Source organism: Tiliqua scincoides, chromosome 4, assembly GCF_035046505.1.
Source record: "Tiliqua scincoides isolate rTilSci1 chromosome 4, rTilSci1.hap2, whole genome shotgun sequence".
Lineage (NCBI taxonomy): Eukaryota > Metazoa > Chordata > Lepidosauria > Squamata > Scincidae > Tiliqua > Tiliqua scincoides.
Window position 1 is genome coordinate 79,929,600 of NC_089824.1, and position 24,100 is coordinate 79,953,699.

At 41.6% G+C, this 24,100-nt stretch overlaps 1 protein-coding gene across 4 annotated transcripts in view; it reads right to left on the reverse strand.

Annotated features, from left to right (window-relative positions):
- Window positions 1-3,692: 3,692 nt before the first annotated feature.
- Window positions 3,693-24,100, reverse strand: part of DSP (desmoplakin) — a 51,138-nt gene continuing 30,730 nt past the window's right edge. For 2 of the 4 annotated variants that reach the window (XM_066626517.1, XM_066626518.1), the window contains exons 14-24: window positions 22,860-23,070; window positions 22,204-22,406; window positions 20,182-20,348; window positions 19,084-19,222; window positions 18,479-18,672; window positions 17,375-17,537; window positions 16,061-16,144; window positions 14,790-14,897; window positions 14,092-14,190; window positions 10,559-12,853; window positions 3,693-7,575 (exon numbers count right to left, since the gene is read on the reverse strand). In XM_066626517.1, coding sequence (XP_066482614.1) covers window positions 4,381-7,575; window positions 10,559-12,853; window positions 14,092-14,190; window positions 14,790-14,897; window positions 16,061-16,144; window positions 17,375-17,537; window positions 18,479-18,672; window positions 19,084-19,222; window positions 20,182-20,348; window positions 22,204-22,406; window positions 22,860-23,070 — 6,858 coding nt within the window. In that variant the 3' untranslated portion in view covers window positions 3,693-4,380. The remainder of the gene's footprint in view (window positions 7,576-10,558; window positions 12,854-14,091; window positions 14,191-14,789; window positions 14,898-16,060; window positions 16,145-17,374; window positions 17,538-18,478; window positions 18,673-19,083; window positions 19,223-20,181; window positions 20,349-22,203; window positions 22,407-22,859; window positions 23,071-24,100) is intronic. The other 2 variants (XM_066626520.1, XM_066626519.1) reach the window with 2 other exon arrangements.

Here is a 24,100-nt window from a genome sequence, read left to right on the forward strand (position 1 = left end):
AGGCTTGAATAACCCTTTTTTTTTCCCTTGGAGATACAGTATCTGTGCAAGGAAACATCCTAGCGCCCCTTTTGGCAAAACCTGCACACTGCAACTTTTTGTGCACTCCTGAAAGGCACAACCACCAATGGGGACTTGCTGAAAAGGCGCATGTCTCCATCATCAGAAAATTCCTCCCCCCCCCCCCAGCAGCGATCATGAGCTTTTAGCAGCTGGGCAACAGGCAGAAGTTCAACAGAAACCTCTTTTGAAATGCTCATCTTGAAAGGTGCTCATCTGGATACAACAATGCTCATCTTGATGCAACATATCAATGTTGTGTTTATTGTTGTAGTTCTGTGTTACTGGTGATATGTTACATGATATACAATATGAAAAATATGTTACCACGTAACCTGCGTGGACCCGATGGGGAATGTTTGAGCTGGGCAGTACAAAGGGTAGGAGAGAGTGGTGGGAGGGTGGAACAGAGGTGGGAACAGGGCGTTTTGGGGTGGAATGGGAGGCAGATTGAGCCCAGGTTGGTGGCAGTGCGTACCAAATCCTAACCTCCACTCCCGGGCCTTGCAGCCTTACATATGCTGCTTGGATTTGCACCAGCTAAATAGTTGGCGTGGATTCAAGTAGTCCTTGGGGTGGCTGGGGCTCAACATGGGGTAAGGGAAAATATCCCCTTACTCCAAGGTGACCTCCAGCTACCTCCTAACCTGTGCTGGATACTGCACAGACCACTTTGGCCTGCCTGTTCCAGCACAGGTTAGGATTGGGCAGCCATCTGTCAGGGGGATAAAGGATGATAACATACCAGTGGTAAGTACAAAAAAAAAGCCATCTGATAGACCCTTCATTGTGTTGATATTATGGTCCATGCAAGTGATTTTTGGTAATAATCTAGGAACTACATATAAACTAGGAACTGTGCAAGTGCTAGAGAGCTCTACAAAGAATCCACAGTACACTTATCAAATTTCAGTTCCAAGTATCCTCCTTATGACAGGCAAATTACTTTGAAAAAGGCTTACATGGGTGGTGCAGATGTGTGCACTGACCTGGGGAGTGATGGTCTCCAGCTATCTCTAATGCAAAACCAAAGACACTGCTCATTCTTAACTGTACTCTTATTTTTTATATATATATAAATTGAATACTGCCTGCTTTAAAAGAAATTTGCTTATCATGTAGCAGTACTTGCTATTGCTCTGCCCTCGCAAGGTGATGGAATGCATCAGCATTACAGAATACAGAATAAGTTATAAGCCCCTGCAGTTGCTGAAGTTCAAAGTCTTCCTTTGAAGTTCATGTCAGCTACTGTTACAAGCCCTGGCTGTAACAGTAATGTGTCAAAGCTGTACCCAAATTATTTGCCCATGTCTGTTTCTGTTTGCATAGCTTAGTGTCCTAAAGTTCAACTTCCCTTCTTTCCCAAGGGGGACATTCCTCAGGGATGGGCATAATATAATCCAATGGGGGCAGCACAGAGCCTGAACTTCCACAGCAGCTGCAAGGTCATATTATGGCATGCACAGAGCAAAAAGTCTGGCGCAGGCCTGAGGACACCCATTGAGGAGCAGGAAGTGTATAGAGGTGTGATCCCCTTTCCCTTCCAATATCTCCTGATCTGCCATCCCCTGCTTATTTTTTGCACAGCTGCACCAGCAGGTTGTGGGGGAGGATAGGATAGGGCCTTTCTTTAAATGCTTCATATTTTCATTCATACTTTCCTTAAATGTGCACACTTTTTTCTTCATGAAGGTGTTTTCACTCACTCAAACATTATTTCATGTGTTTGTGTCTATTTACCCTCAAACTCCTCATGAGTGGAATCTTCTAAACCAGGGGTGCCCAAACCCTGGTCCTGAGGCCACTTGCAGCCCTCAAGAACTCCCAGTCTGACCCTCAGGGAGCCCCCAGTCTCCAGTGAGCCTCTGGCCATCTGGAAACTTGCTGAAGCCTGTGCTGGCCTGATGCAATTGCTCTCAGCATGACAGCCAACAGTTTGATCTCTCGAGTGAGCTGTGGGATAAGGGCTCCCTCCACTGCTTACTGTTTCACATCTGTGATGCAGCAATGGCAGAAAAGGAAAGGTGGGCCTTGCTTTGTGCAAGGCCTTTTATAGGCCTTGAGCTATTGCAAGACCGTCATTCATTCATATAAGTTCCATCTCTAATATATTCATTTACGTACATTCAAATTTGAAATATAAATTGATTCTTTTTTTTCCTGGCCCCTGACACGGCATCAGAGAGATGATGTGGCCCTCCTCCCAAAACGTTTGAACACCCCTGTTCTAAACTAAAGGTCAGTTGACAAGGGTATATGCTTTGCATCATTTCTCATCACTTGATAGCTCAATTGATGACATGGACCTGAATGGGTGAAGTGATTCAATTGAAAAGCATCGTGTGGGAGGTGACGTAAAATATGAAATTCCATCCTGAGACATGGTAACTCCTCACATACAGTGATGATGATGATGATTAATACTTGTACATGGTTGTTGCACATGTTCATATTTATATGTCATTGTTATTAGTTTGGGTTTATTTGCTTAAAACAGTAGGACATCACAGTGTAAACATGAAGCATAAAATTAATGCTCCTAAAGCAAAGTCAAGAACAAGAAATTTGAAACTTTGTTAATAAACCACCAGCATGAATTCACAGAGGACAATAATCTCCAAGCCTAAATATAGTATATAGTGTATTGTATTAAGAGCCATATGTCTTATCATAGAGAAACATTCTGTATATACTGCATATTAACCCATGCAAGAACCCCTCATCGCATCACCCCTCATCACTGGTGGCTGCTGCTCACCAGTGTAGCAGATGTCCAATTTGTGTGTGGGAAACTGTAATATCCCAAATAACAGATGTTTAGTCACAATAAAGGAGCCAGACTAACCACAGGCTCAGATGCTTTGTTTTCTGACTGTGATTTGTTGTTTTTTTTTTTAGTAGATGGATAGTAGAGATGCTTAAATTTTGATGGGTACTTTATAAACCAGTCACATTACATTTCAAGATGAAAGAATAAATCTCTATGCTCTTATCAGTCTAGTGATCTCATGGGTGACTAGCTACAATGGAAAGGACAAGATTTGTTAGCTGGTGTAGACAGGACTTTCACATATCTGTGCTTTGGAGGTAGGGATCTAGAAGTGTGCACATGAGGGGTCTTTATGATAAGTGTTTAGGAATAAAGACCTCCACAGATTTATAGAAGCTGTTTAGTAGTACATTTAGCACTCCCATTTCTTTTCAAAGTTTTGAATCCTTGCATAGTCTATGTCTCTAAATATATGTTTAAAAAGTACATTCATGCAAATATATCTGATTTATTCCAGTCACATAATTTTGATTCTAGTTGTAGCATCAGGATGTTTTTTTTAAAATGTGGAAACCCAAGTACTTTAAGTCATGTCTGTCCAACTTTGCAAATACAGAACAGGGATCAAATGTGTACAGCTATGGGCTGGGCAGAAATGGGTTAAGGCACACTAGTTTGTGTGGTAGTTATAGTGCAAGATAATAGTACACCTCAAGCCAATGCATCAGGTTCCTGTTTTGCAGCTGAGTGCCTTCAAAGTGAAACTGAGCGAGTTACCAGTTCATAGCATTCCATATGCAGTCAAGCAGCCCGATTAGCAGGAATGCACCCAGATCAGATATTTAATGTCAACACACAGGAATCAAAGGTGGTTAAACTTTTATTGCCAGAACAGTAAATGTTTTGCAGCCAGGCCTATACGGTGTTACACAAAAAAAACAAGCAAGCAGAAATGAGTAAAAATGACGTTATTGCAAAATAAAAAGCATATTCTAACCAATCCTCCCTAATAAACTGTCACATGACAGCTGAGAAAACAGCATAGTGTAACCAAGGATAGTATTAGGTGGAGGCGATACAGATCTTCACTGCGCAATGCAACATCCACACTGATAAAGGAACATGGCTGTTTTATCTACTGTGATAAAAACATGAAGCCTGGAGTAATAGTTTGCAGTCGTGCATGACTAATGGAAGGAGACAAAAGCGTAGGTAAAATACACAGAAAGATGCAAAATGCAATCTTAAAAAGAGGTACTACTTGCTTTCTTACTTTTTGCATTATATCCCCTTGGCTTTACATGTTCTACACCCAAAACATTAGACAGCAATTTTTAAAAAATACAGAGAAACACATCAACCCTCCTTTAGGTTGTTGCTGCAATGTGCATTTGGGTTTAGCTTCTATTCTGTAGCTCAGCTATTTCACCCCAGTAAGTAATAAGCATCACCACCAGCCAGTCCCTTTTTTTGTTTTTTTGTATCAACAAAAAGGAATACAGATTCTTATAAAGGAAAATGAACATTCAGAGAAGCTTGCTGGGTAATAACTAGCGCCCAGTGGAGCTGCTGCTGCTGACGGTATAGGAATAAGAATAGGAAGAATTGGTGGCCGCGTCAAAGCTTCCTCTCCTTGATCCACTGCGCGAGCCTGAGCGTGAACCAGAACGCGAGCCTGAGCGTGAGCCTGGTGCGGAAGAGACATTATATGGACTGGAGATGCCCTTGGATGAAACAGAAGAAGCTTCCAATAACCTCAGCCCACTTTTGTCTTCCACCATGGAGCGATTCATGGCATCTTTGTAGGAGATCTTCAGCTTTGTTTTGGGACAAGTCAAAATCTTTGCATAGTTGCTGGTGTCTTGTAATCGCTGGGCATTTCGGCCATCAATCAATCCTTTTCTAATGGCTTCCTCAGTACTTATTCTCCCCCGTATTTCAGGGTCAATGAGGCCTCCTGTGAGGAACTGAAACTCAAGGAAGCGTTGGCCGGCCTCATAAGGCAGCCACTTTTCCTTTACTGCCTCTGCTGCAGACATTTTGTTTCTACCTTTGATGCCTTCAAAACCTATGAAAGCTTTCTGAGCTGGCTTCAACCGTGTAGACATCTCATGGTCAATGATGCCTTGGGCGACTGCATCCTGCAGAGAAAGCCGCTGACCTGTAGTAGGGCATATGATGCCTCCTGTGCAGGCTTGAGCTTCAAGCAAGCGTTGGGCAGTGATGCTATCAACAATGCCCCTTTGCACAGCTTCCGAAATAGAGATCTTCTCCAAATTTTCTGTGTCAAATATGGCTGCGATGGGAGTGGTTTCTTCGAAGGATTCAGAAAAAGAACCAGAGCCACTCTTTAACACCAGAGAGGAACTCCTGACACTCACTACAGTGGGCGACCGAGAGATAGACTCGTGCCTGAAAACTTCATCACCACCATTTCGGTAAGCAATCATGTCTGCAAACTGTGTCAGGCTTAATGCTCCGGAACGGTACTGGTCAAAAAATTTCTTTTCAACAAGACCTTTATCAATAGCATCTTGGATGTCATACTGGTGGCCTGTTTTTCTGTCAACAAGGACGACTCTTGTGCTCCCATCTGACCCTGTAATAGTTATTTCTTCCCATTCACATTCCTGGTCAGAAAGCTCCATGTAAGTATCATAATCAATAAGACCTTTATTGTATGCTTCTTGGACCGACATTTCCTTGTTTGTGTCTGGATCGACAATGACAACCCGGCGTTTCCGAAGTGTATTTTTTTGTGAAGTTTGCACCACCTTCTTCTTCTCCCTCAGGGGTAGGAGGCAGAGTCCAGTCCCTTCATCCTTGATGCATCTTTCTTTCAACTGCAGGTAGGTCAAGTTCTCTTCTGTGTTGGGGTCAAAAAACCCTTTGGTATCATCACTGGGATCAGACAGAATGTCATTTAGCTCTTCATTGAAGTAGCCACGTTGGTAGGCTATATGGACTGGCAAGCGATGACTCTCCTTTGGGTCAATGATCCCACCAGTAGCTATTTGGGCCTCCAGCAAGCGAATGCCATGACCTTTCTCAATTAGATCTTTGTTCATTGCCTGGAACAATGAGATGATGTTTCCTGTTTCTGGATCTCGGTATCCAGTGACGGCCTTTTCAGCAGACAGAAGTTTCTCTTTAAATTCTATTCCAACTAGGCCTCTTTTATAAGCCTCGTCCACCGTAAGCCTCAAATTGCTAACAGGGTCTACAATGAATCCAGTGGCTGCCTGGGCTTCTAGAAGTTCCAGAGCCGTCCCTGGTCTAACCAAGCCTATTTTCATGGCCTGGTAAATGCCCAGCTTCTCTCTGGTGGCCTCGTTATAAACCCCAGCTATGCAGCTAGAGCCCTGGAGGAAATCCTTAATTCGGTCAGTGACTTCTTCAATAGTGACTTTCCCACTTTCGAGATCCTGTGCTGTTGATTCCCGGATGATATCAGCATCTTTCAGTGCATCAATGGAGACTGGCTGCCTGATGCCTTGGAATGACATGCTTCTCTTCTGCACAGGCAGGAACAGGAGACCAGTATGTGGTTCAATTCTGCATTTTTCCCTCAACTGCATGTAACTGATGGGCCTCTTAGTGGCAGGATCAATGAAATGCTTTGAAGTCTGAGGATTATTCAGAGTTCTGTACAAGTCTCGATCAATCAGCCCACGGGATAAAGCAATGTCTTTTGGCAAGAAGACGCTGTTGATAGGGTCAACGATTCCTCCTGCAGCCAACTGTGCTTCAAGCAGACGCATCCCAGTCTCCCTATCTACCAGATTTTTCTTCATAGCTTCTGCCACAGGCACTGTTTTTCCTGAGAACGGGTCTTTGAACCCAGTGATAGCTTTTTCAGCTGTGTAGATTTGCTCCCTATCATCAAAATCGATCAGGTCTCTGGCAACAGCACTGTCCACATTCAATATTTCATTCCGGTGGGGGTCAATCACACCTCCAGTGGCTGCCTGGGCTTCCAAAAGGAGAACAGTGTTCTCTGGAGTAAGAAGCTGCTTTCTTTTAGCCTCCACCAGAGAGTACTTCTCTTTGGGGCTAAGAGAGGCTCCTGCTATAGCCCCGGCTCCCCTAAGATAGGGCTCGAGATTTGCAGCAACTTCTTCTACTGACTTCTGCCCTCTTAGCAGCTTATCCAGGGTGCTTTTGTCTATTAGTTGGCATTCAAACAGCTGGATAGCAGTTATTTTTTTCCTTAAGCCACTGAAAAGCAGTTTGGAACCATCAATACCAAAGTCTTCTTCTGTCTGAGTGCTTCTGCAAGACCCATATGGACGCTTCTTGAGCTTCTCAATCTCCCTTTGCAGTCTCAGACGCTCTGCCTCCATCTCTGACTGACTCTTCCTGCTAGTCTCTTCTAATCGGCATCGATACCTTTCCTCAATCCTCTTAATCTCTGCCTGAAGCCTCTCAATTTCTACCAACAAGGCACTCTTCTCCCTCTCGCTCTTGTCTCGCTCACTTTCAATTTTCCTGATTGTCTCTTCCTTCCGGGAATATTGACTCTTCCACTGATTGAGATCATTCAGGATCTGCTGTTTTTCATTCTCCAGCCGTAATTTCAAGCGTGTTTCTGACTCCAGCGTTGCTTTAGCACGATTCAGCTCTTCTTCTAATCTCAGCAGTCTTGCCTTCTCTTGTTCCAGGGCATTTATTTTTACCAACAATGTTTCTCGTTCTTGCATAATATGATTACACTGGCTTTTGGATTCTTGAATCCTATGGGATGTCTATGTTTGAAAAAGAGATAAACAGGGAGAAAAATTAGTGTCTCATTTCCAACAAGATTCTTATCTAGCCTTTATCATTCAACCTATCCTATATGGGCTCTGGATAATTGCAAAACTGAGTAATAAATCTTACTGATGAAGTTATGGATCTGTTTTAATATACCTTGACACAACAATATAGATGTTTTGATTTTTTGTTTAACATCTGGGATACAATGTAACCACAATTAAGCACTTTCAAGTCCCATTTGCTTTAAAAGAATCAAAGACATGTGCTTAAATCTCTCCTTATGAAATCAACAAAAAGTAAAAGTGCTTAAGATGGGTTGGACTGTTCCCTGGAGAGTTGTGCTTCATATTTTCTTCCCTTCAACAATGTGAATACTATCTTAGCAGTCTTGATTTTGACTGTGGTTTAACAGAGACAGAGTTTTTGGAATGCCTACATTTTAGTTCTGTTTTGCTCTTTGATAAAACTCTGGGCCCACAGGGTTGTTCATGTTCCTGAATGAACAAATTCAGTGACTGATATCAGCATATGTAAATGAGTGAAGCACGAGTGGTTTTTTTTTTAAAAAAACAGTAATTAGGCGTTGCCTGGAATATAACAGCCTCCTGATCCAAGAAACTCTTGTGGGCACAGGAACTCTGATATCCCTGGGGCTCCAATGTGTATGGAGTTCCCTATAATAATTACCTCATTTATTTCAAAAAAGGAATATGATCTATATATGTATTATTTTGCACTGAAATGAATGGAAAGTCACTCATTGTGGGTTGTTAATATTCATTTGTTGTTTCAAAACTAAGAATTTTCCTTTTAATCTGTAATTCATCAGCGAATAATTCAGTGTAGCTTAATCTGAGTTTGGGCCAGTTTTACATCATGTGGAATGTCATGTCATAGACATGCAGCATGATGATGATCAGCAGCTATAATGGAACAAGCTCTAGATTGTTCAAGAACACTCATCTACTAGCACGCTGAAATCTTGATCTATACAGAGACAAACCTATGTTGTATGAAATCTAATCTACACAGACCTGACCTGAAGTCAGTTCTGGCCACATAAAAGCCAAGGAGCTAATTATAGGCCATAATTGGATTCTGCTGCCCAGGAGTGTCACTTTTGGGAACACAACTGGAATATGACAAGACTCATAATAGTGCACATTTCTATCAGAGTCTGGAGTCCATCACCAATCTTTGAGATGAATTAGAATGAATACAAATGGATAAGAAAACAATATGGAGTGCAAATGGAGACCTGCTGAAGAAAACAGCATTTGTAGACCAATCCTATGATTGGATGTTCCAGGAAAACAGTACAATTCACCAAACACTACAGATGCACACTATCCATTCATTTCAATGTGACTTAAAATGAATTAAAGTGGTACTGTAGCAATGCTTGGTGGGTCGTCTCCACTAATGCAGTGCAATTCAGTGCTATAAAACATGTCATTTTATACTGGTGCTGTGGAGACCCATGCTGGGACAAAAGTTAGCATTGGAGTGCTGCAGCTTGGTAAAACAGGAGCCCCAGAACAGCGAGGTGAAAGGTGATATCTATAATCTTTCTTTGAAAACTACCAGTGTAAATTGCAAGAGCCAAGGGCCACAATCCAATGCTCAGTTAGGTCTATTTAAGCCCATTTATCTCACTAGGCTTAAGCACACTTTACTCTGTACTGGATTGTGGCTAAAATTAAAATTCAAGGAATAGCAATTTTATATATATGTTATGTTATGTTATGATATAAATTCAGGGAATAGCAATTTTATATATATGTTATGTTATATGTATGTAATCCATATAATATATATATATATATATATATATATAAAATATGGATTACATATAACATAACATATATATAAAATTGCTATTCCCTGAATTTTAATTTTAGCCACAATCCAGTACAGAGTAAAGTGTGCTTAAGCCTTAAGCACACTTAAGCACATATATATATATATATATATATATATATATATATATATATACACACACACAAGCACACTTATATATACTTATAAGCACACTTATATATACTTATATACTTATATATATAAGCACACTTATATATATAAACATAAACTATATATGACACAGAGATCTAGATAGACAGATTTATATATCTGTCATACACAGAGATAGAGAAACACATACAGTTTACAAATAGCAATAAAGTGTATAATATATCACCATGCAAATGTGTTTGTGTGTATATCATATTTAGGGTACGTACACGTGTACGTATATCCACATGTTCTGCAAAATAATAACTGGGACAAGCAAAGAAGATAAGAATTTGCTCCAATATGTAACTCTACGAGTAACATTGTATAATCCACCATACTGAGCAGGCCAAAAGGCAGTTAAAAGCTCTGAAACTAGCGTAAATCTCTTTGGGAATGAGGAAAGGCTGAGCAACAGAACAGTCAGAATAGTCTCTGTGACACAGATTGAGTCCAGGATTTGCTGGACTAATCCTCAAGTCCAGCAGAACTTGTCCCCCAAGAATAGTAAGGATAAGCAGCAAACAATGCTGCCTTACACTTTGAACCGTTGCTTTAAAAATATGACAGAGGATGTGGCCAGTGTTCTAGAGGAGAATATTTAGGTTGCTTTCAGTTCTGTTGACTCGAACAGCATACAAAGAGCTTTTAACACTGAGCACAAAGCACAGCAAGTGCTCCCTCTTTGCCTCAGTATCCTAAAATGGAGGAGGTGGAAGAAATAAGCGTAGGAGACAGAGTTCTCCTGAAACTGAGGACTCCATAGCTGCCTGGCTGTGAGGTTTTATAGCTCCTTTGCACTAGCTCAGAGACTCCAGTAGGGACCCAAATCTGGACATATGGTTAGAAGGGGGAAATGAATCAATCAATCAGTAAATGAATCAGTAATTTGGTAGTCATTGATTGAAAATGCATTTGGTGTTAAATTATAGTACTTGAGGGAGATCAAATATTTGTGAATACCTCCATAGCCTGCTTTTGGAATTTTTCAATTTCCTGTCTCAAATTTTCCCTTTCTTTCTGCAAACCATTTATCAGACCCTGGAGTTCCAGGGTGTGCTTGCTGCTTGTTTGTAGTTGACTCTTTAGTTCAATAATTGTGGCATTTTTTTCCTCATCCACTTCATTTCTGCCCCTTCTGAGATCATCATACTCAAGTCTTAAATTGCGCAGCTCTTCCTCCAACATCAAGTGTTCTTTTGTGAGGTTCTCAGTAAGAGACTGAAGTCTTTCGATTTCTATCTTGCACTCGTTGAGGCTTTTGCTCTTATCCTCAACAGCCTTCTGCAAGTGCTCGTTGCGCAGGTGAGCCTGCTTTAGATTCTCCTGCTCCTGAAGCATCTGACGACGCAATGTTTCTACCTCAGATGTGTACTTCCTCATCTCCTCCATGCATCTCTGTTTATCTCTCATATGACTGTCTAGCACCTCCCTCTGGTGCCTCAAGTCATCTTCACTCCTTTTCTTTACAATCGAAACCTCCTCTATCTGCTGAGTGAGGTGCGTGATCTTAACGGCCTGCTCTCTGAAGGATCTCCTCATTGCTTCCAACTCCTCTTCTACTTGTTTCCTTTTGGCAGTTTCTTCCGCTATGGTTCTAGACTGCCTAGCAAGTTCCTCCTCCAGCTTGTGCTTCTGATGCTGCAGTTCTTTGACTGTGCCCTGGAATCTGGAATTTTCTTGTTCCTTCCCTTTTTTCTCTTGCACAATTCTTTCATATTCGCTTTTCAGCCGTCCCAGCTCCTGCTCTTGAATTTTCAGCCTGCTGATGGTCTCTGTGGCATTGATGTTGACTTTCTCCAGATCAAACTGGACTCTTTGCAAGCGAATGTTTTCCTCCTCCATGGCTTTCCTCTGGGCTGTTTCTGCCTCTAACAACTTTCTCATCTTTTCAATCTCTTTGTTCTTCTCCTTAATTGTTCGCCCAGCGTCATCGAGAGACTGTTTGTAACGCTGGCTCTCTTCTGAGAATTTTTGAACTGTCTGCTTTAATTCAATTTCAAGCTGTTGTTTCTTTTGTGAGATATCTGAGCCAATGGCTTTTTGCTGGTGAGCACTCTCCTCTACTTGTCTAAGGTTATCCGTTGTTTGACTTAACGAGTTCTTCAGTCTCCTAATTTCCTCACACAAGCTCCTATTTTCTCTTACAAGGTTGTCAAGCTGTGCTCGGTAATTACTGGTTTCTTCCTCCTTTTGCACAGTCACCTGATTTATTGTGGTCTTTGTGATATTGATCTCAGTCTCATACTTGTTCTTTAAACTAATCATTTCATCATCATAACTGTTCCTTACCTTAGCCAATTCATTTTCAAGTTCCCATCGAGCTTTAGCCTCTTCCTGCAGCTGAATCTTTAATCTTTCAAGTTCCTTGGTTCTCTCCTGGATGCTTGAAGCAGCATCTTCGAGTGCCTGCTTGTACCGAGAGTTGTCTTCATTGCGCAGGTGAATGATCTGCTTCAGCTCCAACTCCAGCTGTTGCTTCTGCTGCATCACCTCTGAGCCACAGGCCTTCTGCTGAAGAATATTTTCTTCTGCCCTCCTCCGTTGCTCTGTTGTGTCCAGAATGGCATCATTGAGTCTGACAATCTCATCTTTCAGGTCTCTGTTCTCTCTCTGCAGTTTATCGATCTGGGCTCGGAGGTTCTTAGAATCATCTTCCTTCTGGGCCGCTATCTGGTGGATCGTAGTCTTCTTAATGTTAATCTCTGTTTCATACTTGTTCTTTATATTACTCATCTCCTCATTAAACTGGTTTCTTACCTTAGCCAGCTCATTCTCATATTCCCTCTTCCGCGCTCCCTCGTCCTGGAGAAGCACCCTTAACCTTTCTATCTCGTACTCCTTTTCCTTGATGACTTTCTCAGATTCTAACTTTTGCCAACCAAGAGTGTCTTTCTCATTCTGCCTTGTTTTCTGAAGCTGGTCAAAATCCGTTTTCTGCTGGTCATATCTGTCTTCCAATAGCTTCCTTTTCCTCTTCTCATCTTCTATCTCGTAAGTCAGTCTTGTTATCCTGTCATTGAGATCTTTTATTTGAGCATAGCATTTGTCCAAATTTTGTTTGGCAGAATTGCCATCCATCTCAACTTGTCTTTTCATCTCTTCCAGGCTCATGAGTTTGGCTTTCAGCTGAGAGCATTCCACCTGGTACTTCTGCAGGTTTTGCTCCAGGAATTTATGCTTATTGTTGTTATCAGAGTTGGCATCTCTGGCCAGTCTGAGCTCTTCTTCCAATAATTCTATTTTGGTGCTTTTCATCTACAAAATCAGAAATGGGGGAAAATGTATTATCTGTGACAATAATGTTTTACCATTTTCAATAGCACATTACATGAAATACAACACAAAAGTACAGCTCAATTAAGAAATAACTCATTCTCCTCTTTGGGCTCTCTTTTTTAACCATGGTGCACTAGATCTTGATATTCACAAGGAGGTCATGTGTAATATGTCACAATGATGCAAGACGTACAGTAAGACTTATTCTATCTTTTACGTAATACTTCTATGGAGGCCAGAACTGACCTAAGAGTTTTTTTATTATTGTATTGTATTTTACGAACATTTTACAATTCATCCTTGAGTCTTTGCTTTGGCAAGGGAAAGGTGAGACAACAATTCTTTAAATATATACCTCCTATAACCCTGCTCCTATAACATCATTTTATTGAAGCATACTCTGTCCCAAATGTAATATTTACCATATTATGAAAAAGAAAAAAGTTAAAATCCATAAAACCATTCAAAAATTTGGTGCAGACACACCTATCTGCACTGTGCTTTTAGCCAACAGAAGCTGTGTATTCTGGCTAGTGCTGCACCAATGAGAGTAGTGTACTCTGGCTAGCATTGGGATACTTGCTTGCTACCAGGAAACGTTTTGGAAGACAAAGTAGCAGGCAAGGCAATCTAATCTGGATGCTGCCTTTGAGAAGTAGTTCCCTAGGATAAATCACACCCTGGTTCATCTGCCTGATAGTAGCTCCTCCCATCTCCTTCCACCACTACCACACAGAAGGAGCAACAACAATGGTGGTCAATTAAACAACAGGTTATACCCTCTGTAAAGCTAGTACAAGACAGATTCAGGGGTCCCAATTATGTGGAAGGGACTGACAAAAAATGCCCAGCACTGCCTCTGAGTGACTGCTAAAGCTAAATTGGGCTGCCCATCATCTAAAACCAGATGCAAGAGAGTAGCAACAGGTATCTTGTTGTCTTGAGGGCTCCCTGAGGCGTCTGGTAAGCCACTGTGAGATACAGGAAGATGGACCAGATGTGGCCTGATCCAGTCGGGCTCTTCTTATGTTCTTAATCTATAGAATAATATTCCAGCTTGGAATATGTATTAATAGTAATATTAAAGATATTAAAACTGTTAGGCACTGTACAATGTACTCATAGTTGCACAATGAATAAGAACGTCTTGACAGGCAAGATCTTTTCACAGATTACAGCAAAACTTGAAGCTAAAAAGACACTGAAAGATGTATTACCTTTAAGTCCTCCATGCTCTTCAACATTTCACTCAAGAATTTGTAATAATCTCCAGATCTTGTAAGAAGTTCAATGTACCGAGACTGAATCTCTCCAGCCTGAAGAGAGAGGAAAACAGAACAGAAGTCTTATTCCAAAGTATTTCAAATACCATTTTCAACCTGCACCAATAAGTAGTTTTCTTAAATTTCCAAGCAATTTAGTAGCCTAATCCAAGATTGACTCCAAGCATAACTGAAGTCACAGAGATTACAGCTGATCTATACAGTCAGAGCTCACATGATAGAGCCTCTCTCAGACTGTACCACTTCAGACTGCAGGCAGGGAATCACAAGCTCCACTGCTCTCTGCATAGATAAAAACAACATGCCACAGAGGAGGTTAAGGTAGAACATGCAAGCTTTGGACAGGCAGAGATTTTCCAACATAGAAAAAAAACATTGCAATTCTCCAGTCTGAACTAATACAATCGGTATTACTGCTATCTGAAGTAATACAGTATCAGGGGTGGTGTACCACTTGGATTTTCTCCACATCACTCTTCAACAAATTCCCATATGATAAAAAATTTCACCTTTCCCCCCCAAACTGCTCATATATACCACACTGTTATGAGGAGCAAAAAAAGTTGAAAGCCTTTCCCAGAAATATTTTGGAGGAAGATGTTACAGCTATCAGGAAAAACATTGCACTATACCTCTTGTAGAATGAGCCCAGAAGGAGACTGGACCAGGCTCCTCTTGATAGGAATGTTCAATAATGTTTCCAGTCCTGAACTATAGGCTGCAGCCTGGAGCTCATAATCCTACGGAACAAGGAAAAGCAAGGTCAATGCATGTTGTCAAGATTGCTATTGTTGTCTCCTGGCCTAGATTTTCAGAATTGTAAGAAGGCAGTAAATTCTGGTTTAAAAGCAATTAGAATAGAGGGGAAAGAGTGAATCACCAAAAGGATTAAGGCTGCAATCCTGTGCACACTTTCCTGGATTAAGCCCCACTGAACTCAGTGGTGCTTACTTCTAGGTAGACATGCAAAGGATTTCATTGTAAGAAATGGTAAAACTGAAGAGGCATGACAGTTTGTTGAAATGCCTGAAAGGAACTACTTTATACAGAATATATACATATATTGTTCATGCTACTTTGACAAGATAAACATGGTGTCTCCATGAGATTAGATCAATGGGAATTAAAGAACACATCTTAAAACAAACCCATAGATCAGGTCCCACAATTTACCAGAAAGGGGATAAAGTTGGCAGGTATGACTTTCAATATGATCCTAAATATATTTACTTATATGACCCAGTGGATTTCAGAGGATTTCCACCTCTGGATTAGAGGTGGAATGAGAGAACAGCTAGAAGTTTGATTTTTAAAAATATCACAAAGACTGCTGTCCTAAGTGTATCTTCCAAGTGTGGAACAAATTCTGTTTCAGCAAGGGTGATTTTCAACCATCTTCCCTTTACTCTGCATCCTCTTCACCCTCACCCCAAAAAGTGTGTTCTTTTGGGTCCCCAAACCCTCAGGAGAAGATTTTCAGAGGGCTGCAAAGGGAAGGGGAGATTGGTGAACATTGTGTCACAGTCTCACTGCCTGAACAAAGAGAGCTTCCTCCATGAACTCAAGGAGCTCTTAGGATACAACCCAAGAAGATCTTGTGTGCACTTTTCTTCCCCTTAGCTTAGTGCCCTGTCCACCTTGGACTTTGCTCTCTTATCAGCATCTGTGCTTTTTAAATGTGTGTTAAAGATTCTGAGCTAGCAAGACTGCCACTGATAGTCATTCAGAAAAGCAGCAGATATAAATGGGAGCTGAAACCTAAGGAATTGGTTTGCAGAAACAAAGCTTAGTGTATTGAGAAAGGGCGGGGAGGGGATGAGTGGGGTTTAGCCTAATTTAACAAGACCTGCAGAGTTAAGCCTCTGAAATGGAAATAAATTCCTGGAGAAAGCAAACAACGTACCTTGATTGCAACTGAGCACACCTCTGCATTCTTGATCACTTCTTCTACTTTGTCTCTCTTCCCTGTTATTTCCCCATGTAAATTCTGCCAGAAAGAAAGAAAAACAGTACAAAATGAGTCAGCTTTCTCACAACAGACAGGACTTCTGTTTGTTCGGGAAAGAGGCAAGTGCTTGTCAATTTACTCAACTGGTGGTTACAATATAACATCTTGGATCCCAAGACACTTATAGGAACAATGATGTTTAGTATCTGAATAAACAGGGCAGGAGGTCTCGTCTAGAGAGTAGAGCCTCCGTCTGCCTGAAGATAACATCCACAAGGTCGCCAGTTCGAGGCCACCGGCACTGTGCGACCTTGAAGCAGCTGACAAGCTGAAGCCGAGCTATTCCATCTGCTCTGAGCGTGGGAGGATGGAGGCCAGTATGTGAAGCCAGATCAGAATGAAACACCTGAATGTAGTGGTTCTTGAAAGAAAGAACCTTCTTTCAAATTGTAAAAATCCCTATTTAATAAGGGATTTAAATAAAAGCCTGCCTATGTAAACCGCCTTGAATAAAGTCTTGAATAAAGACCAAGAAAGGCGGTATATAAATACCTGTTGTTATTATTATTATTTATTATTTATTAATAAAGAATGAGCTGAGCTAAACTAAGATCTGAACTTAGGATTGTGCTACAACAGCACAATCCTAACTTGCACTGGAACAGGCAGTTGGCTTGCACTGTATCCAGTGCAAGTTTTGGGTTGGCTGAGACTTGGCCTGAGGCAAGAGGAAAAAATTCCCCTTACATTGGGGAGAGCTGCAGCAGCCCCAATGGGGCTACTCGGATCTGTGCTTTTTCAAGAGGTGGCACAAATCTAAGCAACCTGGGCCTGGCCCAGGCTGCCTGGGGTTAGGATCCAGCACAAGTTCCAGACCCTGGCTCCACCTCCCGCTCCCCGCCATCCCATCGCACACCCTCCCCCCACCCCGAAACGCCCCGTCCCCACATTATTCCCAGACCCTTGTGCTGGCCTGGAAAGGCCAGCACAAACTGACCCAGCCCAGGGCCTGCATCAGCACAGGGAGGCCGCCACACATCCTTGCACCAGCCTCCCCACCTTGAAAGGAGGCACAAATGTGCTTTACAGCATGTTTGCAACCTTCCCGGGCCAGCTCAAGGGCACATCAGGATTGCGTCCTAAATTGCTAACACAGGTTCAATGATTCTGACACAATTGTGACTGAACATTAATTTGTCACTGATTGTAAGTAGATTTCAGATTAGCTAATTCATTCTGGAAAATGACTACTTAGTGAAAAACCATTACCTTTTGCTCCTGCAAATATCTCATGATGGTGCTAACATCTCCCAGTTTCATGCTTTCAATAGTGTCTTGGCGGCGCCTGGCATCACATATCCATTTATTCAGACTCTGGTAGAGGTCTCGATAGGTTCTCAGCTGTTTTACCTGCTTATCTAAGTCCCAAGACCTGCAAGGCATACAACGTACAATCATGAATCTGTCTTTTACAGCATCCCACCATTAGTTCCTTGAGCCTCACTGCAGATACTATGATGCTCCAAGATGATCCGCAGAAATCTGTCATTTCCTCATTTCCCCCCCAAGGACTGAACTTGGGACCTACATGCTCTACCATTAAGCAATGACCCCTACCTAAACAGGAAAGAAATCCACATTCCTCATTGCTTGGACTTGCAATCCTCTGCCCATAATTTCAGTTAAATCTCCATGATGTACAACAATTGCTCTTCAGTCCCAAAGCATTTTCAGAAGTACTTTTCTTACAATTTTTCCCCCATGTTAAACACCTCTAGTATTGGAAACCCTGTTCAACATGTAACACCTGAGTTCCCCATAGATGCAGATCTAGCTTCCCAAACAAGATGTTAACCATCATGGAAGCACATTTTTCCACTACCAAAATTGTAAGTCAAAAATAAAACTTGAGCTAGGGAGCCATCCTGCTGGAACTCAGCAGGATTTTTATTAACAGCATTTATATACCGCTTTTCAACTAAAAGTTCACAAAGCGGTTTACAGAAAAAAATCAAATAACTAATGGCTCCCTGTCCCAAAAGGGCTCACAATCTAAAAAGATGCAAAAAGAACACCAGCAGACAGCCACTAGAAAAGACACTGCTGGGGTGAGGTGGGCCAGTTACTCTCCCCCTGCTAAAAAGAGGATGAAATTAGTGTTAGAGATGTAGTCCCAAATTTTAAGTCAAAATGACCCTAAAAGTCATTTTCTAGAAATCCTAAGCTGCCCCTTTGCAAGGCTTCAGTCTAATTTAGATCAAGAGTTCTATGCAAGACAACTCATGGAATGCTTGTTCCATAGTAGCATCAATGAATGCTATGCAACAAAAGTACTAAGAAACCACAGAGGTCATTTAGAAAACACACACATACCTGTCATCTATCTGCTTCTCCACCCTTAGCCAACGGTCTGTCAGTTGCCCGACTTTGTCACTGTATTTTCCAAGATCTAAATCGTAGAGATTATAGGCCTGACAAGACTGTGAGTGAATCTGCAGAGCTCTCTGCAACTCTGCTTCTAATGTGCCAAGAAGCGATTTCTTCACATTAAGGTCTCCTTTCATTTTCTGGGAAAAATAAGCAACCAACGATAATCTTGCTTCTGAATTCGGAAACTCAAAAACCAACCTATTGAAAACTAGTTTAAGAGAGGTGCAGCCTACTTTGCAAATGATCAAGCTTACCCTTTTAGCAAATATGGGAGATAAACTGAACCTCTTTCAAGACAAACAGAATTTATCTGTAAATTGTTTAGAATTCTGTTCAAGACATTGATAGTAATATTTTAAATTTTCTGAACATTAAAATATTTATAGACATGTATTATGGCTACAGGCTTTATGTATAATTTTATGTTTTTAATAATTTTTTCTAAATTTAAAAATGCAATCAATATTGAGTCACAGTGGGTGGTCAATTAATTGGGCTAAATTCCTGATTTTTTTTTTTCAGGGAAGTTCTCTCTCTCTCTCTCTCACCTTCAGGGAGACTCGATAAGCTTCCACTTTATCTGGGTCCAAAGAAAGAGTGTCCTCTTCTGTCAGTCGGACTTCGTACACACGAAGCACATCTTCTGTTTGAAAAATGGCCTGAAGCAATGAACGCAGTGCATTCAAACTGTAGCAAAACAATGCAATTAAAAAATCCATTATTAGGAAAAGATTTGCTTTTAATTCCATGCACATGCACAAGTCATGTTGTATTGTATGGCCAAAGCTGTCACAATATTATATATCAAAAAATTTAATCAAATTACCCATCCAGGATGTGTACCAATAAAAGATTAATGAACATTTATTTATTTCCAAATTTATATCCTGCTTTATCTCCCTAGTGGGCATTCAAATAGCATGGCCCATGTCAGTTATATTAGTTCATCACATTTGCAGTTGAGCAAATAGTGCAATACTATGCATGTCTATTCATTAAAAAGTCCTACTGAGTTCAATGAAACTAAAGGTAATGATGTACAGTTCTGTGCATATAAAGAATCAAATGGAAAAAACAAATGCATGTGTGTAAATCAATCTCAGTAAACCAGTAATTAAGAGAGCTAGTGTAGCATAGCAACTTAAGAGCATTACCTAAGACCTGGAAGTCTCTGGTTCAAATTTCTGCTCTGTTATCAACTCATTGACTAGGCTTGCCTTCAAACTAGCTGATCTAGCCATGAAATTGGGAATCTCTAAACAAAGATTCTTAGTACCTCCCCAAAGCTAAAACCCCCAGGATTCCTTAGCTGGTATCTAGTATCGCTGTAGCTTCAGAGAAAGCAGGCTAGAGAAGAATCAGCAAACAATCTCTTTCAAACTGAAGCAACAGAAACCTATTGTTCCACATAAAAACACAATGCATACAGGCAATTGAACATTTCATTAAGGGATAATGCCTGAGAGTTTGGATTTCCCTGGTATATAAATAGAATTATCTTAGCATAGAATATTAATCATTCTGAATGTATGCTGTACTTAAAAAGCACTTTGTCAAATAAAGCACTAATTTGATACACAAAGCAAATTTCCAGAATCTAGATAATCAATAAAGGCAGCCTAAGAACAGCTTATCTGTGTCCTTACCTGTCCAAATAACCAGCAGAGACCCCATTAATATTTTCCAGTTTCTGAAACAAGCCACTGATTTCTGACTGCAAATAGAGATACTTGTCAGAGCCTCTAAAATTGGGAAGATAATCTTTCAGCCTGTTGAGGCCATCTGCCATAATCTGGGATTCATTTTGTACTCCCTGAAAAAAGAAAGATAAATATCCTTTTTGCTCCGATACATTTCTTATGATCAGATGAATAACTTGCAACCGATATATGTTTCACTTTTCTTGCAAAACCTTTGTTTTGGCTAATTTTTAGAGACAAAGGACTAAAGTGAGGCCTGCATTCAAGCTGTACCATAATATGCATCTTGGCCTCTCTGCTCAATTATGCTCATGTTTAGACAGAGATGTACTCTGATAAGATTATCGAAACCTCTGCCAAGCCACTCTACATCCATCCATCCATCCAAGTGGAAATTAGACCCACCAGATGTAAAAGGGAGGCAGTTTTTAAGGCAAAGCAACTGGGACACTGGGACACTCCAGCTAGGAAAGCCCTGTCTCTGCCATCTTAAAGGGCAGGACAATGCGGAAGGCAGGTAGTGACATGCTTGCCACTATCATGTTACTGCCAGGGCAAAATGGTTTTTCCCCTAGACTTACTTGAGGCAGCACTGGCCTCCAGGGGGTGCAGGGAACCCTGTGGATGCCTCAGCAGGGCTCCCAAAGCCTCCAAAAAGCTAAAAAAAAAGCAATCGCAACTCACTTCCAGTTTTGCAAAGTGAAAGTGGGCCATTATAACTTTTTTTAACCTTTTTGGAGGCTTTAGGGAGCCCTGCAGAGGCATCCACAGGGTTCCCTGCCCCCCTCCCCCCCCCGGAGGCCAGTGCTGCCTTAAGTAAGTCTAAAAATAACCCTTTTGGCCCCAGCAGCGACATGATCATGATGATCACGTCACTGCCTTTGTCCCTCATGTACTTTGTCCCTCATGTGCCTTTGTCCCGCACGTACTCACCCCAGTTCCCAAACTCCCTGAGAGTTTGGGAACCACTGACCTAAGGAATTCTGATGTCCCAATCCCACCCCAATTGCCTGCACAGTGATGCAGTGGCACTGGCGCTTCCTGCTTCCCGTTAATGTTTTACCTATGTGCCTCTAGCATACAGGCTGTCTGCTTGCTTGTTGTTGTATAAGCTCGCCTGCTTATAGCAATCTGTTAAAGAGACCTGATTGCTTGGCCCCTCTGGAACGCAGAAAAACTAAGGTAATGGATGTGAGGAGCGCCAAGGAGATAGCATTTGCTTTTATTCAGTTTCTGTATCTGGAAGGGGGTGCCTGAAACATATCCCCTGTAGATACAGGGGAGACGCTTGTATACATATTTGCATAATTTGTACAATTTAGAGAGATCACAGGATTCTGTTCTTTTGGATTACTTGGCACAGGTCTGGGGATTTTGCTCAGAACAGAGTACACACAGCCCCAAATCCAATATTGTTGCTATACTAATCATCTTTATGTGGCTGAACATGACAGCCATTACTTGCCATTGTAACAACTGCTGTGATACATACAAAGGAAGGAATTTTGGGGCTACACTACACAAAGGATGGGACATTAGTACTATCAGCACTATTCCCCAAGGAATATTAATTCCTGTTAACTACTGTAACAATACCTTTTCATTTAGAGATGTTCCTTTTGTTGGCACACAAGTTAACCAAAGACAATTAGTAATTGGTAGACATGGACTAAGATCACAGGAGAGGTATTAGAGCAGAAGAAGGCTTGGCTGTTGGACAGACTGCTGAGTCACTTTGCAGATTACAGTTGTGTTTTATGTCAACGCTTTTTTCTTACTGTGTATACTTACAAAGCTCAAAACAATTATAGCCACCATTGGTGCTACTGATTTCAATAGCACTTGACTGGGCATGTGGACCCTAATGACACATAAAAGTGGGACAAGGAAATTCTACAAGTGTTTGCCTTTTCTAGTGATCCGAATCACATTGGCATATTGCGCTTGATCACTGCAAACCATTCATACCTCTAATTCATTGATTCTGACTGACAAATTATGAGAGGCCCCTTGATCCAGCTGGAGGAGGGGTCTTTGCACCATCCGGAGCTCGCAGTTTTCTATTTGACGCCGAAGCTTTTGGAGTTCCATGAGCAACCAGGCTTCTTGCTTCTCCTGATCCCGGACCCTTTGATCAGCAGAGCCCAACTGTGTTATTTCCTCCTTCACAACTGGAAAACATAGCAATGCATTTGGGATATGGAATGAGGAGCAACTTGTACATGCTATTGAAGAAGTATGCCTTCCCTACCAACTGGGAAAGAACATGACGTGAAAAAGAGGGGGCATGTGCTTCATATAATTAAAAGGTGCTTGTCTCTAGTTGCAAAGGACCACTTAGTTGCTGGACTATATAAAAACCAAGCAAGAGTGCTTGTCTTGCTTTCTACATGGGCCTTGGTGTGAAGCAGGCCTGCACAAGCTATGACAGAAGTTGAAGGCAGCCCATTAGCCATGTAGTAAGGTCACAGAGAGGCTTCACAGACAGCAAAGAGAGGTTTACCATGTCCCTGGTGGGCTGCATTGGGCTACCTGAGTCTCATGCTGTGTAGGCCTGCAGTGTGAAGTATGACTGCATATGAAAGCAAATGGCACACTGACTAGCATCCCTACAGAAAACCAACCTGTCTGAGGTGGCATTGGACGTTGTTGACCTGGCAGCTGGATGACCAATGTCTGGTAGTGCTTTTGGGCATCGGTGAACTGTGTCTGGATTTTCCTCTTATCATCGTCACCAAACATCTCTGAGCCTTGGCTGTTCCTGATGAATTCTTGATAATGGATCTCCAGGTCAGCGATTACCTTTTGATAATCTTCTTTGCGCATTGTCTTCAGCTGAAACAAACAGGGAGTAACAATGTAAGAAAAGAAGACCAAAGCAGGCTGATGATACATGTTTTTTTTCCTCAGAGAATACAATTCTTCCAATTATGCACACATAGAGGGCTGTAAATCTGGAGCACAGATATTTTTGTTGGAATGAAAGTGACAAATGTTCTGACCACGTAGGTTTATGTTAGAATGAAACACTGAAGGTTACAGACTACGGAATGCACAGATAAGGGCAACAGAGATAGTGCAAGTCAGCAAAAGCAGAGCTGCCTGTGAAATCACCAGTCGTGTTAAGACTTGAGAAAAAACAGATGGCCTATATAAAGTTTAGCATGTATACGCCTGCATTATCTGATGTGTGTGTTTACTGTCAGTGATGCAAGTAGCAAAAGCATGCATTTGCAAGGACCACAGCAATGGAATTCACAAGACATGCATCCTAAATGCATGAGCTATTTTCACTAAGGAGCAAACTACATGCTACACTCAAATTCAGGTAATGAAGATTCAGTGCAATTTTTTCCTTTAGCAACTGCAAGAGAGAGCCAAAATGGGGAAGTGACAGGAGGAAAGGGGTGTTTAACCCTGCAAGGTTGCCTGGAAGCCATATATAAGCCACTCAGGCCCAAATCCTAACCAACACTGGCATAGCACTAACCATGCCAGCATTGGCATAGCTGTGCCAATGAGACATGTGCTACATCTTGCAGTTGGGTGGCACTCACGGAGGCCTCCCCAAAGTAAGGGAATGTTTGCTCCCTTATGTCAGAACTGCATTGCCCTTACGTCGGTGCTGGAAAGTGGGTTAGGATTGTGCCCTCAGTCAATTAATGATTAGTGAACATGTCTGGCATAGAGTGACCAGATCCTGTCCTACAGAAATCTCCTGTTGCTTTCAGAATGCAGAGGCAATTAATTGCACAGCTGTGGCATCTGCCCATCAGTGTAGTGCAGTGACAGAATAAGCAATTAAAGACACAGGAATCCTGCCCCAAAATTAAGCAGACAAGTGAAAGTTAAACAGATGCACCAT